The 19,342-nt window shown below is 39.8% G+C and overlaps 2 protein-coding genes across 3 annotated transcripts; one reads left to right on the forward strand and one right to left on the reverse strand.

The window, feature by feature from the left end:
* Positions 1 to 1,566: 1,566 nt before the first annotated feature.
* LOC122994115 (desmoglein-2-like) lies at positions 1,567 to 10,506 on the forward strand. Its single transcript, XM_044368629.1, has 14 exons — positions 1,567 to 1,850; positions 2,489 to 2,611; positions 3,275 to 3,430; positions 3,541 to 3,682; positions 3,824 to 3,987; positions 4,329 to 4,463; positions 4,586 to 4,771; positions 4,878 to 5,155; positions 5,298 to 5,440; positions 5,537 to 5,758; positions 5,942 to 6,172; positions 6,509 to 6,636; positions 6,771 to 7,115; positions 7,454 to 10,506. The coding sequence occupies exons 1-14, from the start codon at positions 1,797 to 1,799 to the stop codon at positions 8,426 to 8,428; spliced, it is 3,282 nt and encodes a 1,093-aa protein (XP_044224564.1). The 5' UTR covers positions 1,567 to 1,796; the 3' UTR covers positions 8,429 to 10,506.
* A 3,232-nt stretch (positions 10,507 to 13,738) lies between these two features.
* LOC122994594 (tubulin beta-2A chain-like) lies at positions 13,739 to 18,245 on the reverse strand. 2 transcript variants are annotated; one of them, XM_044369349.1, is made up of 5 exons: positions 17,967 to 18,244; positions 17,433 to 17,541; positions 17,089 to 17,097; positions 16,039 to 16,149; positions 13,739 to 15,176 (listed from the first exon to the last, which is right to left on the reverse strand). In XM_044369349.1, exons 1-5 carry the CDS (start codon positions 18,021 to 18,023, stop codon positions 14,092 to 14,094), a joined length of 1,371 nt encoding a protein of 456 aa, XP_044225284.1. In that variant the 5' UTR covers positions 18,024 to 18,244; the 3' UTR covers positions 13,739 to 14,091. The 2 variants fall into 2 exon arrangements, with proteins under 2 accessions (XP_044225284.1, XP_044225285.1); XM_044369350.1 differs by lacking the exon at positions 17,089 to 17,097 and having other exon boundaries at positions 17,967 to 18,245.
* Positions 18,246 to 19,342: the final 1,097 nt, after the last annotated feature.

Genomic DNA, 19,342 nt, shown 5'->3' on the forward strand with positions numbered 1-19,342 from the left:
AGTTGGCGATTAATTTTCCGTTGACAACTAATCATTGCAGCTCTAAAATCGACATATCTCTCAAACATTTTAACAAAAACTTAACATTATGACCTTCATGAAGGATTTGTTAGTTTTAGCTAAGTGTACAAAATAAACTGAGAGAAAATTAAATAATACAGAAATAATTCCATATTATTTATTCTTGATCTGGATAGTCTACATGAATTATTTGTGAAAAACAGCTCCAGGGAAAATATACTTCAAGTGGTTATACCTTACCGCTTTAATAAGAAACTAGGTACTTTATTTGACTAGTACATTGCATTAATGCAATTCATAAAATAACTACCCTGCCAATATACTGTACCTACACCCCAGCATATACATTTATTTGTCAGTCAAAATAGTCATTACATGCACATCAACACTATGGTGGATTCTGAGGCCATGTTTGTTTCTCAGGACAGAGACATGTTGACAGAACATACATTCTTCAAAAGTGGTTTGGTCACTCAAACTGGACAGACTCATGCAACCTGACACACCTGGATCATGTTTCATATGTCATGAGTGGCTTACTCTGCTGCAGTTTCAGGTAGTGTGTGCTGACACAAATGATTCTGATTATCCAAAGTTTTGTCTTGATCTTTCCTGTCAAATCTCTGTGAAAATAATGACTCCGACAGGATTGGTCTAGAGATGGTAACCCCATCCCTCCACTTTTATCTTTATCTGATGTGAGAATTTTTATTGTGTATTTGCCATGCATGATATGGTACCATGGAAACCACCCTCCCACCTTTGTGCTTGCATTGCTTTTAGTTTCTAAGAAACCTGATGAAGAATGAATAATTGCTGAACAAAAGAAATCACCCTCATTGTGGTAAGAAACTGGTGTGTTCTGTATTCCAGTGAAATGTATTGTCACATGATTATTCCATAATTCCTTTGAAGAAACTAATGTTGTACTCAGGCAAGATAAACCTGATACTCTATTTCTTCTTTCGCACACCTTTGACCATGGGGTGTAAACGTTATTTGTATCTTAGCAACACAAACGCCCAGTGCCAGTGTCCACCTTTTTCCTTATCTCTTTTTCTCTCTCCCTCTCTGTAAAACAAACACACCTAAGCCTACATGCGGCCACTCTCACTGTCACACACACACACAAACACACACAATCCAGTGTGCAGCTGAGTGTTTATGAGTGGTGAACCCAGAAACAGAGGTGTACCTCTTGGGAATTTCACAGGCACATGTGAAGTTTTACAGATGAGTGATGAAGCATTGGTCTAAAGAGAGTCCAATATTTTTTTTTTTTTAACTGGATATTAAAATCAATAATAGTAAATAAATAAATAGTAGTCTTTGCCATAATCTGAAAACTCAACCTGGGCATCTAATCTTATTATTGAGTATTGCTCTCAAACACAAAACAATTATTTCAGACACTGTCTCCAGATTCAAGCACGCCTGTTTGGTTTGGACACATTTTTTGGGGTCATTCTGGAGTAATTTCCTCTCAGTACGGTCCTTTTTTTTTCTTTTCTTTTTTTTCTCCCTCTCGCGGTCAAAGACAATAGGTTGCACACAAATATTACAGCTATGCTCAAAGTGGACACAGCCACCTCCTTTCCCCGCCTGTTATCAGCAGTGGCTTGTGAGCAACAGCAGAGAGGAACCGCCTATTGCAGTAAAAACTTCTTCCTCCCTTTGGAAAGGGTCAAAGTTTGTACGAAACCAACAACAGATTCAGGCAGAGACGCGATTTCATCTCAACAGCAGGATTTATCGAGCTTACATTCTTCAAGAAGATGGCTCCACTGCTGAAATGCAGTTTTTTAATCCTGTTGGCGTTCAACCTAACTGTAAGTAAAGACTTCAGTTTGTGTTCGTGGATGCGTATTTTTGTTGAATAACGGGTCTTTAACAGGTGTGGCTCGTCTCTGGTGCGTTAAATGAAGACTAGTCAAAGTTAAACGATCAGGTACAAGTAACAAAAAGATACGACAGGAAAAGTAAATGCGTAGTCTTCATGTTTAGACTCACATATTGGGCTTGAAGGTCACGAATCAGCTCTATATTACAGTTTTTCATAACTGTCTTCCTTGATACCGGAATCTGGAAAAACCCTACATAGTTTTTGATGAAGTGCAACTATCATGTGAAAGTCATTATCAAATGTCGATTTCTCCAAATAAACCGTTTTTAAGCCTTAAGACAACTGTAGATTTTAATGTGGATGACGATTTTGGAGATGTTTTAAGTATGTTGTATATTTGATTATGGATTTTTTCCACCACCTAACAGAGAGGATGGTCATATTTTACTGGCAACAACTCCAAAAAGTCCCCAGTTGGTCTAATCTCTAGTGATCTAAAATAAAGACTTTATGCATAAACTAATGCCATTTGTGTTTGAGTCAGGGACAACAATACCATACGATTTTGTGATTATTACATATTAATAATGTCCGTCTTTTTCCTCTCTCTTTGTTTACCTGCAGCCTGTTCCTGTGGGGGCAGAAGGAAATGGGCCAGTGTTACAGAGACAGAAAAGAGAGTGGATCATCGCTCCCAGAAAGCTATATGAAAACCAAGATTACACCGGCTTGGAATATATTGCTAGAGTGTGTACTTTTTTGTTCAGTTTTGCTTTCTAAAGAATTCTATTAAAGCTGAGTTAAGAGTTTTTTTTTTTTTTTAAATTAACATTTACTCAGTCATGCAGGTATTTAATGTTGCAACAGTTCATTCCTCTTCCACCTCATTGGTTTAATCCTAAAGCCACCTTTGTTTCTAAAGCACCTAGTTTAGTCTGAGATAACAACTGCGTGAGAGCAACTACCCAGACATTCATAATGAGTCAGTTCACACTCAGTACATGATGACGAATACAGCCTTATTCAGATGTTTAGAGACACACACACCTGTGTTTGATGTTCTAAAGCTTATCAAGTCTCACATATCAGCCAGAAGTTTTAGGATCAGAGCCATGTTGTCATCATTAGATATGTTAATGAGTCATGTGCTAACAAACAATTGTGGCTTCTGTGTGTGTAATGGTTTTCATCAGAGCAAACATTAAGTAGAAAAGCAAATACTTTTGTTCAGCATACATGCCACGTCACATGCTTGCATTTACATGATCTGAATGGCCTTAATTTGAAATGATACCTCATACAATACAGTATATTAGTTTGTGATAAAAAAAAAACGTATTGTTACATTTTCCTTTGTAATTCAATAATCTTACATTTCATTCATTTTGTGTTTGTGTATTTGTGTTTCAGATTCGTTCTGATAAAGAGAATTTTACGAAGATATTCTATTCACTATCAGGGCATGGTGCTACCGAGACCCCTCAAAATGTATTTCGTGTCGACAGTAAGACAGGTTTTGTGAAAATCTACTCCATATTGGACCGCGAGCAGATCCCTTCCTATCATGTAAGAGCACATAAAAATTCCTGTTTCTCAAATCAAAAGCATTTTGGAATCATATCCTCAAGTTGGACAGTGAGGAAATGGTAAAGTAGTTCTGATATCTCTTTTTGTAGCTAATAGGTAAAGCATCATACGAAAACGGGAGCCCTGCAGAAAAGGATATTGACCTTAGAATTACTGTTCTGGATGAGAATGACTGTCCACCAGTCATTAAAGTACAGCAAGTCGGATCCGTCAATGAATCCAGTGCTGCAGGTATTTTACAGTAAGACATTTACAGTATGGTATATTTGTGGCACGGCTCAGGGAAACAAGCATATGTTCACTTTTATTTAACCGCTGTCAGCAGTTAACTGACTACAGATATATTATTTCATTCCCTTTGGTGATTTCTAGGTACTGTTGTCATGAAAGTGATAGCTACTGACGCTGATGAAGAGAACACACTCGCCTCCAAGATCTCCTACAGTATTGTGGAGCAGAGTAACATAGGTGGAATGTTCAACATCAACTCTGAAACCGGAACGGTCATGGTTCAACGGAGCACTCTGGATAGGGAGGTGAGGCACTTTACTGAGCCATTGTGCCTCTTCTCATCTAACTACAACTAATTCTATTTGTTGGAAACATTTTTTTTCCATATCAGTTATGTTATGTTGTCTTGCATGATGACACAAGCATCACCATGTTATGTAAACATGCTTTCTTTTTCATCATAAATTCCTACTACTTGTTGAATCACAGTTAACGGAGAAGAAAAAAACATTTTGTAATGTTTTTGCAATATTTAACCAAATATTAATACTGAATTATATTTATATATGTCAGTCAACATTTTTTTCTAGAATCTAAACTCTTGAATGCATTAATCAGTAAATTGTATCTCTGCTGTATTTTTAAGACAAAAGATACATATAGGTTGACTATAAAAGCCTCTGACATGGGTGGACGACCGGAAGGAAACTTTGGAACTGGACACGTTGAGATAAAAATTCTGGACATAAATGACAATATCCCCACCCTGGAGAAAGAATCGGTACGTGTGACATTTACCACCAACAATACATTCTGTTCTTCTTTAATTGGTTTCTTTAATCATGTGTGGCAGTAACCGTAGTTCTAAAGCAACTGTTGGTGTGCGTTTTACTGTATTTACAGTATGTTGGGAGTGTGGAGGAGAATACCATCAATGTGGAAGTGATGAGGATCAAAGCTATTGACCTGGATCTGATTCACACTGACAATTGGCTGGCGGTCTTCAAAATAATACAAGGGAATGAAGCTGGCTATTTCAGTATCACTACTGATTCTAAGACCAACGAGGGAATTATCATGATTCACAAGGTAAAGGAGTGTAATCTCATTTTGATGGACTATAGATATAGAATGTCGTTCCACTACAAAACCTAATTTGAACTGCATATCCTGTGCTTTATCTTTGAATTTGTAGGCTCTGGACTATGAGGAAATGAAGGAAATCAAATTGAAAGTGGCTGTTTCCAACAAAGCAGCGTATAATTTTGGCAGTGGAAGCATCACAGGTAGCGCAACCTCAAAATCCTACGACGTTAAAATCGATGTGATCAATCAGAAGGAAGGTCCCCGTTTCCAACCAAGTGTCAAAGTGGTGACCATCTCCGAGGACCAGACTTCCATTTCCTTAAACAAAGTCATTGTAACCTACGCCGCTATTGACAGTGACACGCTAAAGACTGCCACCAATGTAAGGTATGGTCACATACCTAACGTCCATTTATACATCTGCCTTCCCAAATTTAGTAGCAGCTGTATAGATGTGTCTCTTTGTGTCTCTGAATTGATGCAGTTTACTTGAATAGCAAGTATCATACATGGATTTTTGTTCTTTCAGATATGCTAAAATCCGCGATGAGGACAACTGGTTGATTATTGATGAAAAAACAGCAGAAATCAAACTGGCTAAACTGCCTGACAGAGAGTCCAAGTTCTTGATAAATGGAACATATTATGCTGAAATAATATGCATCACCACTGGTGAGTACTGCACCTACCGGTATGACCATTTGTCTCCAGTGGACACATGTAGTGTGCAATATTTTAATGTTAATCTCTATTTTGATTGGCTTTCAGATGGCAGTTCAAAAACTGCCACAGGGACCATAGCCATTCAGGTGGAGGACTTTAATGATCACTGTCCGCAACTGACCACTACAACTCAGACTATGTGCCATGGGGATAAAGTGATCTACGTCACAGCCGTAGACAAAGATGAGTTCCCCAATTCAGCACCGTTTGAGTTCACTGTGATTCAAGGGAGCAACAGGGGGAAATGGACAGTGGACCATCTTAATGGTAAAGTTGTGTAAAGAGGACAATTAACGCTTGGCAAATTTCTGATGAATCAGTGTTATATAGGCATTCATCCTAAGTGCTCTTCTAAGTTTATGTTAAAGAAATACTTTGACATTTGGGAAATACACTACTTTGCATTCTCTGTGCAGCAGAGTTTATAATTTGGGTCTCATCTTTCTTCAGGAACCACAGCCATTCTGCGAGACGAAGCCAACTTGTGGCCAGGCATGTACAAAGTGGCAGTGGAGGTCAAGGACCAGCAGGGAAAGTCGTGTGCTGATGTTCAGATGATGGACGTAATTGTGTGCACTTGCCATGAAAACACTAAAACTTGTGTGGCCCGCAGTACAAAGACTGCAGGTTTTGGAGCTGCGGGTGTTCTACTATTGCTCCTGGGACTGCTGCTGCTTCTTTGTGAGTAGACTGTTTTCTTTCCTCTTCCTGGTTGGTTATTTTGATTAGAAAAAAAAATAAATAACTTTCCCCCCACAAGGTAGCCTAACCGGACATGTTGTAACATGCCTAGGAGATTTACTGTAAAAGAAAGGTTGTCATTGGCAATTTTTTAAAGAGACATATCATGGCTCTAGCATGAATTACACAATTATTTGGTATTTTTTCGCCTTGTGGCAAATCCCTTAGCAGAAGGAAACTAAGTCACTGATTGATAATTTAACTTGATTTGACATGACCTGTATACTCTTCTTAAGAATGGCTTTTGAAGTAGTATCAAATGTGTGTATTTTTCAGTGGTGCCCCTTCTGCTGATGTTTTGCTTGTGTGGAGGTGCAGCAGCTATGGGAAACTTCAAGGCCATTCCATTTGATACAAAACAGCAGCTGATCTCATATCACACTGAAGGACAAGGAGAAGACAAGGTACTTCCTTTAGTGTAGTGTTATTGATGTATATCGTACTATATTTAGATATTTTTAGTTTTGAAAATGTGTTAATCGAAGTCTCATTTCCTTAAAATGCTGTATCTCAGACGTCTCTCATATTTCTCTCACAGGACATTCCTCTCCTACATGTCCCAGTTGAAGTTGATGGTGAAGCAGTGAATGCCAAGGACATCAACACCTATCAGGGGAGGGGGTATCTAGGAGGACTGGCTGACTTTGGAGGAGCCTTAGGTGGAGGAGCCTTAGGTGGAGGAGCCTACGGCGGTGCCTTTAATACTTCCAACTTGACAGCTGAGAACATGCACATGTACAACCAATATAACAACACCAGTGGGCAAATGAACGTGGATACTGGAATGATGACAGGACAAGAACACCACTTCTCCCAATACGGAGCTGGGGTCTTTGATGGGATGGCTCTATCTGAACAATTCCTGGGGGAGTATTATTCAAGTGTGAGTATCTTGAAATATCATTGAAAACCCGAGTATAATCCAAGTTCAATGTTTTTAACTAAAGCTCAGTATTTGGAATTTGAATAGTGATGAGTTTGTTTTCATAATGTCTCAGTGACGAGTCACTAATATATAATTATCATTAGGTTACACTGCTGGGATGAAAGTCAGGCTTAAAAAAGCTGGACCCCAGAATATATTTTACAAAATATAACTCATATAGAATCATTATACAGTATGTAAAGACAAGTTAAGGCAGTATCATGCTATCACAATAGAAATGTCAGCATTATTGCCTTGAGACTCATGCAGTATATTTTAATTCTATTTTTTTGCAGAAATCCAACCATGCTGCACAGCAATCCCATCAGAAGGATGGTCTGCTGATATATGACTATGAGGGTCAGGAGTCTCTGGCAGGTTCTGTTGGCTGCTGCAGCCTTCTTGATAATGATGATGACCTTGCGTTCCTGAATGACCTTGGGCCTAAATTCAAAACCCTGGCTGAAATTTGCCAAGGGTCTTCCGTGGTGACTGAGTCTGTTGGTGCAGGCATTTCTGTCTCTCCACCTAGACCAGTGTCTCCCATCAGGCCCTCCACCCACACACACGTCCATACACACACAGAAACAATCAGGGACAGGGACCGTGTCAACATCAACACCCTCAACACCTCCAATGTAGCGTCAGGATCATCCACCATGGTCCAGGAGGAGCGAATCACTGAGAGAGCCCAGGGCTTAGCCACTGTTCCCAAGATACATGTCCAGGACAATGTTGTGATACCCAGTCAGACGCTGCTCGTACAACAGCCTGCTATGTACTATGCTGCCACACCCATGTATGTTGTCGACTCCAAGCCCCAAGTAGTGCTCGTGGCCGGGGGCGCCCAGCAGGCAGCAGGTCAAGTAGCTCAGGTCGGGCTAAGTCAAGGCCTGGTGCAAGTTGGAGGCCTGCAAGGTAGTCAGGGTGCAATACTTATAGATAGACAAGTAGGAATGGGTGGAGTGGCAGGGCAGGCTGCACAAGGCCTCTCACAAGGAACCCTCTCCAGACAAGTGTTGGTGGTGGAGAACGGGTCCTCAGGTGGAGGGCAAGGTGCACGCTTAGCACAGACATTTGTTCAGACAGGACAGGGATCTGCAGAGCAGGGCTTGGCGGTCAGAGGTGAAGGTATGCAATTTTCACTTGGATCAAATGAAGACTTTACCCAGACAGCCACACCCAAAGTGCAAGGGAGCCAGAGAGTAGTTGTGCAACGTAAGAAGGTCTCAGTCACTGAAAGAAATATTGAATCTAGTTCCAGAGCGTAAAGCAACCCTTTTGTTTAGCTTATCTACAAATGTCACACTTGTTTTGTTATACTGAAATATATTTCAGTACACTAAAAGATACAACAGTATATTCATGTATCTTTTCATACAATAGATAGATTAAATTGTGGTAAAACTACTAAAAGGATAGTTTTGTTTGCTTGACAAAAAATGCAATACTATATGTCCTCATCTTGTAATAGCACAATACAAGATGATGATAGTGCTCATAGTAGTTGACACATGGTACAGTATTGACCACATGACTACCATGACTATAAAAGGCATACTAATACTATTTCGTAAAATGACTTTGACATATGTTGTGCATTAATTTCTTGTATGCTACCTGTCAGAATGTGGCTCTGTCAAAATTAGTTCAAAGTGTATACTTTACAGTATTAGCTCAAATTGGGAGCAAACAACAGATTTGTAAGAGGCATTACATTGCTGAGGGAAACCTTGGCAGAATATGAGGTGTGACTTCCCTTTTTCTCTGGTTCCAAGAATCGCCAGTTAGGCACAGATAGCTCTAAAAGCACCGCATTTATTTCAAGTACAAAGTATGGCTTCAGGGTGGGAACAGCCAAAGTAAACAAAAGATAACTAAACCAGTCAGACCTACAGTGTATACTTACCCATAAAACAAAAATTATGAATGCCTTATCTCCTAACTTAAGAGACATACGCACAGCCTAGCCACACCTACACCCTGTAGGGCAGCTATAGATTATTTACAACATGATGATCCAAGTCTAACATGAGATCAGAGAGTTCCCTTCAGCTCCCAACCTGTCAGGCTGGTGTAGGCAGGGAACCACTGCATTTGGTTGCAGCTGGCCTTATATCCCTGAAAGCTGCATCACAGGCCTGGAATCACTTGCACAATCAAAATTAATCAAACCATCCAATTGTAGCACCCTAAATGTAGCTCAACGGACAAATCCTCACCCCAATAGGAAAGAGAGAGGAGAGAAAGAAAAGTTAAAACTTTACGTAGTGCTCTTCCTGATGAGAACAACACAGAACACGTCTGTATAGGATTATTTTCAGAACTTCTTATGAAATGATCTGAGTTTATAGAGTTCTGATCTTTTGTCCCTCATCCAAGCTCCCGTTAAAATTACTATAATCATACTGTAAATCATCCCCCTTGAGAAGCACACATTCATTTTGAGAGTGACTAAGGCAGATGAAGAACAAAGTTTCCGTAGTTAGTATCGTTTTTCATTTATCCATTTAGGCTTCGAACATAAGACTCAGTGCTCTGAGAACTTCCTTTTTGTAGTGTTGTGTTATTCTAAAAATGCTTGGGTTGCATTTTGTACTGTTTTAACTTTCGCCATGCCATAAGCTGTTCTGCTGACCTTTAGATTGTTGAACTTAGATAAACTGTAACTAATCAGGAACTGCTGTATGGGTGGCCACTGCTTCCTTGGAAACTTGTGGAACATAAATGAATGCACTGTATAACTGTTGAAAGCACAGAAGAATTGCAGAAGAATCAAGGCCCAAATGTTTAAATGATTTAGGGTACCAAGGGAATAAACTGATTATTCAGTAGACAACATAGTGGCCACAGACTATAAAACCAAAGAAGAGAATTCTACACAAATTCTCTATTTTATTGTTGCACTCTTTTTATTATTTCTACTGATTATGTGTTGGTTGGTAGGTAAACCAAGTGCTAATTCCAAAACATCTCAGTGTCAAAGCTGTACAAATTGTGTACAATATCATTATGACACTATTTTTTACAAATGTATATTGTGCCATAACTCCCATGATATGTTGTTTTCATTGTATGTAAGTGTGTGTGTGTGTAAAGATATCATGATTTGGGTATGTGGATGAGCAGATTAATCAAAGATCGCCTTGCCAAGCACTGAGAATATTTGATAGAGTGAAATTGTTTGATATTGCTGTTCTTGCTATTGATGTGTGTGTATTTTTCATCTCAACTGCAATCTCTAGTTTTTAACATTCTGTATGTATATAGCATAAGCAGCGGACATAATAATGCAAGTCTTTGTTTTTTCAGGTTTTACAACTGTCATAATAAAATTGAATTAAAAGCAGGCTGTTGTATTGGCCTTTTTCTGGTTGTGCACTATTGCTACATTACAATACAGACAATGTTAAGTTTTGTGCATGCATCAGAAATCAAACACTTAACACGTTTCTGAAGATGCATTTGACCTCACCAGTCATTTCACTATTTATATTCATTAAATGAACTGCAGATTTAAGGTTACTCACTTCACTGAATGGAAAACATAAAATACAATTACTGTGCACACCTATATGTTGCAACAAGTGTATGGAAAGGGTAGAGGCATCTGTGATACTGTGATACTGTCTTCATTTAAAGAGAGGTTTTTTTTTACTGATGCAATGTTTCAGTCATCCAGCTTGCAACAGGAAGAACATCATTCAAATGTATTTGTTTGCACTGCAAATCAGGTGCAAATGAATAGATCGTTCCTCTTTCTAAAGGACTTTAATATGATGTTTTGAAATGCTATAATTGGAAATGGATCGTAATGTCTGTAATACAATTTCACCACTCACAGTCAACTTTGCTGCTTTAAATTAAATAATAGACTTGAATAATTCTGTTGCACAAATTCTGTAAAGTATTTGCATACCAGTATTCATCTAATATACCCTTTAAATTTATTATTGATTTAAGATTATTGGTCAGAGTTTTTTTAAGTGACAGCATAGTAATTTATTTAATTTTATAGTATGTTTTGGTGCGAAGATCTATCAAATGCACATACAGTACTTAAACGGTTTCAAACGCACTGACTGTGGAGTTTGCCAGATTAAAAACATAGAATCCATTCCCGACCCACAAACCTACAGCATACTTCCTTGTCAGTTAAAACATTCTCCATTCAGTGAGGTTAAAATGTCAAAAAGGATGTCGCTCTAAGCATTTTCAAGTAGACAGTGGTATGACAATGTGGAATGGATACAACTGGTTTTTTTGTAGCTGACTGGAAAAGATTCAATCTTTCTTCTCATAAACAAAAGAGAGAAAGAAGAAAATTGAGGTTTCTTCATGGTTTAGCATATGAGTCCTTTGTAAAGTAAATAAAGTCCAAAAAGAGCCAAAGACTAAATGAAATGTTGATGGGCAAAAGTCTAGTTTTCAATTTACCGAATCCAAAGCTGACACTTACCTCTTTGGCATATATATTCTGCATTCAAGAATGCAATCAATCAATACCACAAGTTCATGAGCATAGCGATGTGAGCTGCAGAGGAGAGACCCGTGAAAGTCCAAAACATGCTCTACCACTTTCTCAGATGTCAGAAAACTGGTCATGCCGTTAACAGATGGGGTTATTGTAGGGATTTTACATTCCACAAGAGTTCATTTGTGTTGTATGTAAAAAAGCAGTTGTTTTTTTTTTAGGAGAATCTTCTAGATGCCAAGAGTCTGATTCAACGTGATGTCTGCATTAAGAAAAATACCACTGTTGGAATGAATGTGAGAGTAAATCTATGTCACAGAGGCTGCTCAGTCACATAGAAATTCATCATAGTGGGTAAAAGAAGGTAGTTTGTTATCTCACTGTCCTAAGGTATGTATCCCCATGAGCAAAGAAAGAATCCATAGTCTTAGTTACAACAAGAATAAGTTTTCTGTTGAGCTGCGAAAAAGTTAATGGTGAATTTTTTTGCACCCAGCAGGGACTGGTTCTCAAGATGATTAGCAAACCATAAATCAACTATGATTACCTCCCCAGGGGAATGGATGATTCAAAGGTGGGATTTCTCTCTGTCAAGACAGTAACTCTTTGTCATATCATATTCTCCTTCAGTTCTTTAGAAAAACCCTCCCTACACCAACGCTGTACTTCCTGTATATGAAATAAGTCAGCTATCACAGATTTGGCCTAGCCCATTTACTGTGTCTTCACTGTGCAAGTTTTTTTTTAAATGTTTTTCATAAGTATTTCATTAATTAATGTTTTTTTATGTTAAAAATGCTATTATAAACATATTTTTTCACTTGCAGACAGAGTTCACTTTCAGACACAGCTGTCTGAAAGTGAACCAATCCAAAAGGGTTGGAGGAGGGTTAATGACATCATTTACTAATAATTTACTTCTAATGAGATACCAAAAAAGCCTGTTGTGGTGAGTACTTTTTGTTTTACAAGAATTTGAACTTTTGGCCATCAGTCATCTCAAGGCAGATGTTTTCCATCAACTGTCAGATGAGAAATTCCTGCTTTGGCTGCCATGACTTGGGTGTGGCCAAAAGTGAGACATATTTTTAAACTTGTAATCTTTAGAGCGTAGTTCAACAGCCTGCCTCAACTGTCGTAATAACAATGTGTGCCTGAGTGTCTTTTCATATTAGCAAGTGTCATCATGTCACTGTCGTGGTGTTCACTGACAAAGGATTTAATCTGTTGAGATTGTCAGTGATTAATGATGAGCAACACAGAGAAACGCAAGAGATCATGATTTCACAACAAGCTTTCACTGTTTCCAAACTCAAATCAAGCGTCTACCCTGGTTGTTCTACAATGAATCTGACATTAAAGGCTAAAATTAAACTAAAGACATGTTGTCCATAACAGAGCCAAATGTACTCTCATCACTCATCAGTATATTAAAGGGTAAGGCAGCCAAATACTGTCAACCAAACCCATAAATAGACTAAAACCAACAATGCCTTAGTCTATTTCTCAATGCTTTCAGACTTCCACAACTTGTTGCTCTCAGACTGAAACCCTACTATTGAAGATATGAATCACTTTTTTTTTTTTTTTAACGAAAACAGCTGACTGCACCTGTCTTCTTTAGCAAAAGCTCCTCAAACAGGAGTAAATCATGTATTTGTTGAGAACTATTTTTAGCTGTGAATTTTGTGCACTAGCGAGTATTTACAGCAGCAGGAAGGTTTATAGGGGATTGATTCAATCTGTATGTATTCATAAGAGTTGTGAAGAAACATGTCAGCCAGTGCAACTGTGTGACTCACTGATGTGTTTTTAATAGTATGGAGGTCCTTGGCACAGAGGATGAAGCTATATCAGGCTTTGCCTACACAGCCAATACTTGTAAGAAGGATCAATTCATTGCTGGTTTTGGTCTTTTCATAGGATTTGTTGACAATAAGAAAAACAGAATATTACTAGACACATCCCATAGAGAGGAGGTGTCTCATGCATATTGTCTACAGTTTTATGGCAAATCTATACACATAAGTCACAAATAATTCAAGGACCTATATTATAATAGAAATATTGTCCTTATGCACCTTTAAAAAACACAATGATACAAGTATTGACAGGACTTGATCTTTTATTCGAGACTTGAGACAGTGAATGCAAGTAAATGTTACAAAACTGTGTTAAGACAAGACTTGTTTTGACAGTGGCAAAGCATGACTTGGAAAACCAATTACTACTTGTGTATTTTAGGTTCTAACACCACTCATGATCTTTCTCAGTATGAGCCGTATCTATGTGCAATATACATTTTGTTAAAGAGTTTTATTTCATCATGATCTGCACACTGCAATGCGTAGCTAAACATTTGCATCTCTAGCTTACTTATTATCTCACTGCACTATCCAACAATAATTATTATTGTGAGGGACTAGTTCACTCAGAACAGCAACAGTCAGTGTTTTAAAATCAGTGGCGAACATCATGGCGGACTTCATCCTCATCCTCTATTTCATCCTCTTCGTACTCTCCTATCTCGTCAGCAGTGGCATCCTGATACTGCTGATACTCAGACACCAGGTCATTCATGTTGCTCTCGGCTTCAGTGAACTCCATCTCATCCATTCCCTCTCCAGTGTACCAGTGGAGGAAGGCCTTGCGGCGGAACATGGCCGTGAACTGCTCAGAGATCCTCCTGAAGAGCTCCTGGATGGCAGTGCTGTTGCCGATGAAGGTGGCGGACATCTTGAGGCCACGGGGCGGGATGTCGCAAACGGCGGTCTTGACATTGTTGGGAATCCATTCGACAAAGTAGCTGCTGTTCTTGTTCTGCACACTCAACATCTGCTCATCCACTTCTTTCATTGACATGCGGCCGCGGAAGATGGCTGCTACAGTAAGGTAGCGGCCGTGACGAGGGTCACAGGCCGCCATCATGTTCTTGGCGTCGAACATTTGCTGTGTGAGTTCTGGCACAGAGAGGGCACGATACTGCTGACTGCCCCTGCTTGTGAGGGGTGCAAAGCCAGGCATGAAGAAATGCAAGCGGGGGAAGGGCACCATGTTGACAGCCAGCTTACGGAGGTCAGCGTTAAGTTGGCCAGGGAAGCGGAGACAGGTGGTGACCCCACTCATGGTGGCCGATACCAGGTGGTTCAGGTCTCCGTACGTTGGTGTGGTCAGCTTCAGGGTGCGGAAGCAGATATCATACAGGGCCTCATTGTCAATGCTGAAGGTCTCATCCGTGTTTTCCACTAACTGGTGGACAGAGAGGGTGGCGTTGTAGGGCTCCACCACGGTGTCGGACACTTTTGGGGAAGGCATGACGCTGAAGGTGTTCATGATGCGGTCAGGGTACTCCTCGCGGATCTTGCTGATGAGCAGCGTGCCCATTCCTGAACCGGTACCCCCACCCAGTGAGTGGGTGAGCTGAAAGCCCTGGAGGCAGTCGCAGTTCTCCGACTCCTTCCTCACCACATCCAGTACCGAGTCCACCAGCTCAGCTCCCTCGGTGTAGTGACCCTTGGCCCAGTTATTTCCTGCTCCACTTTGACCTGCATAATGCATGGTATGTTTAAAGACATGTTATTTAGGACAAATAATGGTGCAACTTTCTAATAAATCATCATTTAAAAAGGTTTATAAGGTTTTTAATGACTTTATTAATTATTAATAAATGTTCTCTTACTGCTTTATAGATCAGTAATGAGCAATTCATAAGTACATAAGTTATGCTACAGTAGAGGACCATTTCCTGTGCACCAGCCAAATTAATTTTTCACATCCTAGAAACCCAGTGTTGTCTTACTAATGGCTTACTATTGATCTATAAAGCATTAATAAATAATATATTAACATTTATTAAGCAATTTTCCAGAACATATTCATTACAACCCCTTAAAAAGTATGCTGTATTAGAAAGAGTCACACAAATAAGATTTATTATCAATGACAAAATCTAAAAAGAGAACACATGTAAGCTTCAGTGAAATGTACATTAGCTTTTGGCTCAGAATTGATTACATTATCAAAAAGCTTAAAAGCAGCTCTTTTGCTCGCATATTTCCTGATAATGAGAATTGTAGAGTCATCTTTGTGGCAGAGATTATTGGCCCTGTATCCTCACTTGCAATCAGCACTGCAGCAGAATCTTCAAGTAGATTTCTTTTTTCGCTGAGTCACCACGAGAGCTGTCTCAGTCTGACACAGCTGCACATGGACTATGCATCACACCACTGGCACATCGCTGAGAGGCTGCAGAAGCTTAGTGCTGGTTGCGAATATTCTGCTGCACAGCGCTTTTAGGTGAAACTATGCACATCTTTACAGGATATGACAGCAGTTGCTGCCATATGCATACTATATGTGCCGTTGGTTCAGGATGAGTGGTGACATCGTGATTTATTATCCACTCACCAAAGACAAAGTTGTCAGGCCTGAATAGCTGTCCAAATGGACCGGAGCGGACAGAGTCCATAGTTCCTGGCTCCAAGTCCACCAGAATGGCACGGGGGACAAATTTGCTGCCTTTGGATGAAAAAGAGCAGAGAACAGGGGGATACAGAAAGGAAGTGGATGGAAGGGTGGAGTAAGATACCGACAGTCTCAGTGTGCATGATGTCAGCTAAGGATTATAGTGAACCGTGACATAAACTTCTGACTGTATTTAAAAGCATTTCTCCAACTGTCTCATGAATATATAACTTTAAAAGAATATAAATGCACCAGCGCATTTGCAAATGTAATCTTTTAGGTAAACAGCATTTTTGTTTTGAAGGATACTACAGCTCATCCATCAAGCTGGGTATTTAAAGGCTGCCTGCTGCCTTTTGTTTTTTCTTGTGCTCCACTTTGCTCCTCCATCTCTGTCTGTAACCAAACTGCTGCAGCATGCTGCACTGCTTAATCTTAACCGGTGGGGCTTTCAAAGTGCTGAGCTCTGCAGTCCATTCAAACAGACGTGATCTTTATTAAGTCCTAATGTTGCTTGATGCTATAAAAAAAAAAATCTGCTCATCTATTCTTTAAATTTTTAAAGGACAAATGAATCAGTAGAATCCTCAATCAATCCACATGTGATAGTGAGTTAGTAGGTGACACTGGTGCTAGCATGCAGCATGGAAACAAAGATCAATATTGCGTGCTGTTGGGGAGTAGCATAGGGGTTGACAGTTTTAGTGCTATGTTGGCCTTCCTGTGCGGGCTTGTCATCTAGCCAAAGTGGATGACTGGGCACTGTTTGTACATGGATTGAGATCTGCACTGACTTGTCTATCTGTGAAAGCATCAGTCTAAAGGCACCAGAGCTACTACTTCATAATTACTGCAACTTCATCTGGTGGGCACAGCTTGTTTAGTAGTTGTGTGTAAAAACACAGGATGCATTTTTCAACATGTCATGACAATACAATCAAACACTGAGATGATACCGAGGCACAGTGAGCTTGGGGTAGAGACTGCAGATACCTGTACTCCCTAGAGAGAGAGAAAGAGAGAGAGAGAGAGAGAGAGAGAGAGAGAGAGTCAGAGGAAGACAGAGAGAGAGAGAGAGACAGAAAGAGAGAGAGAGACATATTTTAGAAGGTTCACTGTCCTAATTTTTCCCTGCTCTCATGGTGGGACCTACTTTCCCCTTGCAGCTAAATTAGTGACATACTGTGGCATTCAAAGCAGGTCTTTGTAGCATTAAGGTCATGCAAGGATATGAGCAATGGGAACAAAGCTGCATGTAGTGGTCATTTATTCAGATGCAAATATGGAATTTATTTAGGACAAAGTTTGATGTAGAGATCAGTAGACTTGATTTTTACCTGATGCCTCATTGTAGTAGACGTTTATCCTCTCCAGCTGCAGGTCACTGTCACCTTGGTAACTACCGGTGGGATCGATGCCATGTTCGTCACTTATCACCTCCCAGAACTAAAACGGGACAAACAGGGAGATACGAACTTCAGTTGTTGAGCTTATACCTTAATATCTTATAAACCATGGTTTTGGAAATAGCTGAAGCCTGTGCCTTGCTCTCCATCATTTAGTTATTGCGCATCTGTTTGGTGACAAAATGTCACGCAGCAGCGGGGCCCACATCACTGCAGCCTCACAGCAAAACCCAGCCCGACTGGACCCCACCCTACTCATATAAACAACTAACAATCCATCTCAAACTTTTTAAAAATTCATTTTTAATCCATTCCCTCATCCGAGAGACGCTAAACTGATCGTTTAAATGACTCAAGTCAATCGTTGCAGAAAACCCTAAAAAAAAAAAAGAAAATAATAACACGTGAGATGTCTATTTTTCCGTTAATTTCTCCGCTTCCTAAATTAAATTATAATATTTATACCTTCGCCCCAATCTGATTTCCACATTGTCCAGCCTGGATGTGAACGATTTCCCTCATGGTGCGCTGCGGATGCGGGCAGAGAACGTCCTGTCTGGTCTTCACCGGTGTCTGGTCTTCAGTCTGTTGCCGCTGTGTTTCTCAAAATCAGCACTTGCCTCATTTCTAGGGCGAGTGTTGAGCCGGCGAGATAGATAAACGTGCTGCTGGTCAGATGACGTTACACACAGCGCAGCATCCCAGTATCCCTGTCAGCCAATAGGAGCGCACCGGTTTGATGCAGTGGACCAGCGGATACTGCCGCATCATCCCCCTGTAGCCTGACATCACCCCCTGTCCCATGCAGATTAAATGTTGCCTTTTTTGTCGCTTGGCTGAGGTTGTTCCATAAAGTCCTGACGACTGCTTTCCCTGCCAGGGAATGTTAAACGTTATCGGTGTAAAACTAGTTCTACAAGTGCTGATTCGATCAGATCTGTGCTGTGTGAATATCATGTTCAGGATCAGCACCTACCAGGCTAGCTGCACAAAACAGCCTACTGTTTAGAAAAAACAGGCAAAAAGAAAGCTAGCTATAAACTCAGAGTTTTCATGTTTTAGTTTGAATGATGCAGAGACCCTTATGGGTTGACAAAATGCTACAACCAGAGCTGCATTAACCCACTATGGGACCCTGGGTCAAAAATTAGCTGTGGGCACCTACTGAGCCTTGGCCTCCCATACACATGTTGGGTCTGCCCAGAGACCCAGAAACCAACCAGTATCTCCATGCTGCAATGCTATCCTGTTTGCTGTATTTCAGTTTGATTGTAATTATTTCATTGAATGTAAATATATTGTATGTATGCATAACATAAACTGAAATATTAAAGACATTAAAGGAATAGTAACATCACTGTAGGGTACTGGAGAAATACAATTTACCGAGCTTTAAGAATTTTAGATTATTCTCAAATTTGTGCCTAGTTTATAAAATTTTAAATGGTTTGGCCCCTCCTCCACTATGTGACTTTGTGTACACAAGCTCAGTAAGTTCTATTAGATCCTCCAGAACATCCTCTATAAAAGATAATACCATACCATTTTGTCGCACTGCATTTGGGCAGTCAGCTTTCTCTGTGAAAGCCACAACTCAGTAGAATGCCCTACCTGATGATATGAAGAACTGTAGTCCTATCAATGCATTCAAGACCAGACTGAAAGATGTACTAAAGACCAATCGAGTTTAGTTTACATTATTTCTAATTGACATTGTGGGTGTATGTGATGTGCTGTGTGTAGCTTTGTATTTTGTATTTTGTATGGTGTGTTCTGTGTGTTTTTTGTTTGTTTGTTTGTTTGTTATAGGGCTTTTTTGTTTTGGTTTGGTTTTTTTTGCT

Source organism: Thunnus albacares, chromosome 12 (assembly GCF_914725855.1).
Source record: "Thunnus albacares chromosome 12, fThuAlb1.1, whole genome shotgun sequence".
NCBI classification, from domain to species: Eukaryota; Metazoa; Chordata; class Actinopteri; order Scombriformes; family Scombridae; genus Thunnus; species Thunnus albacares.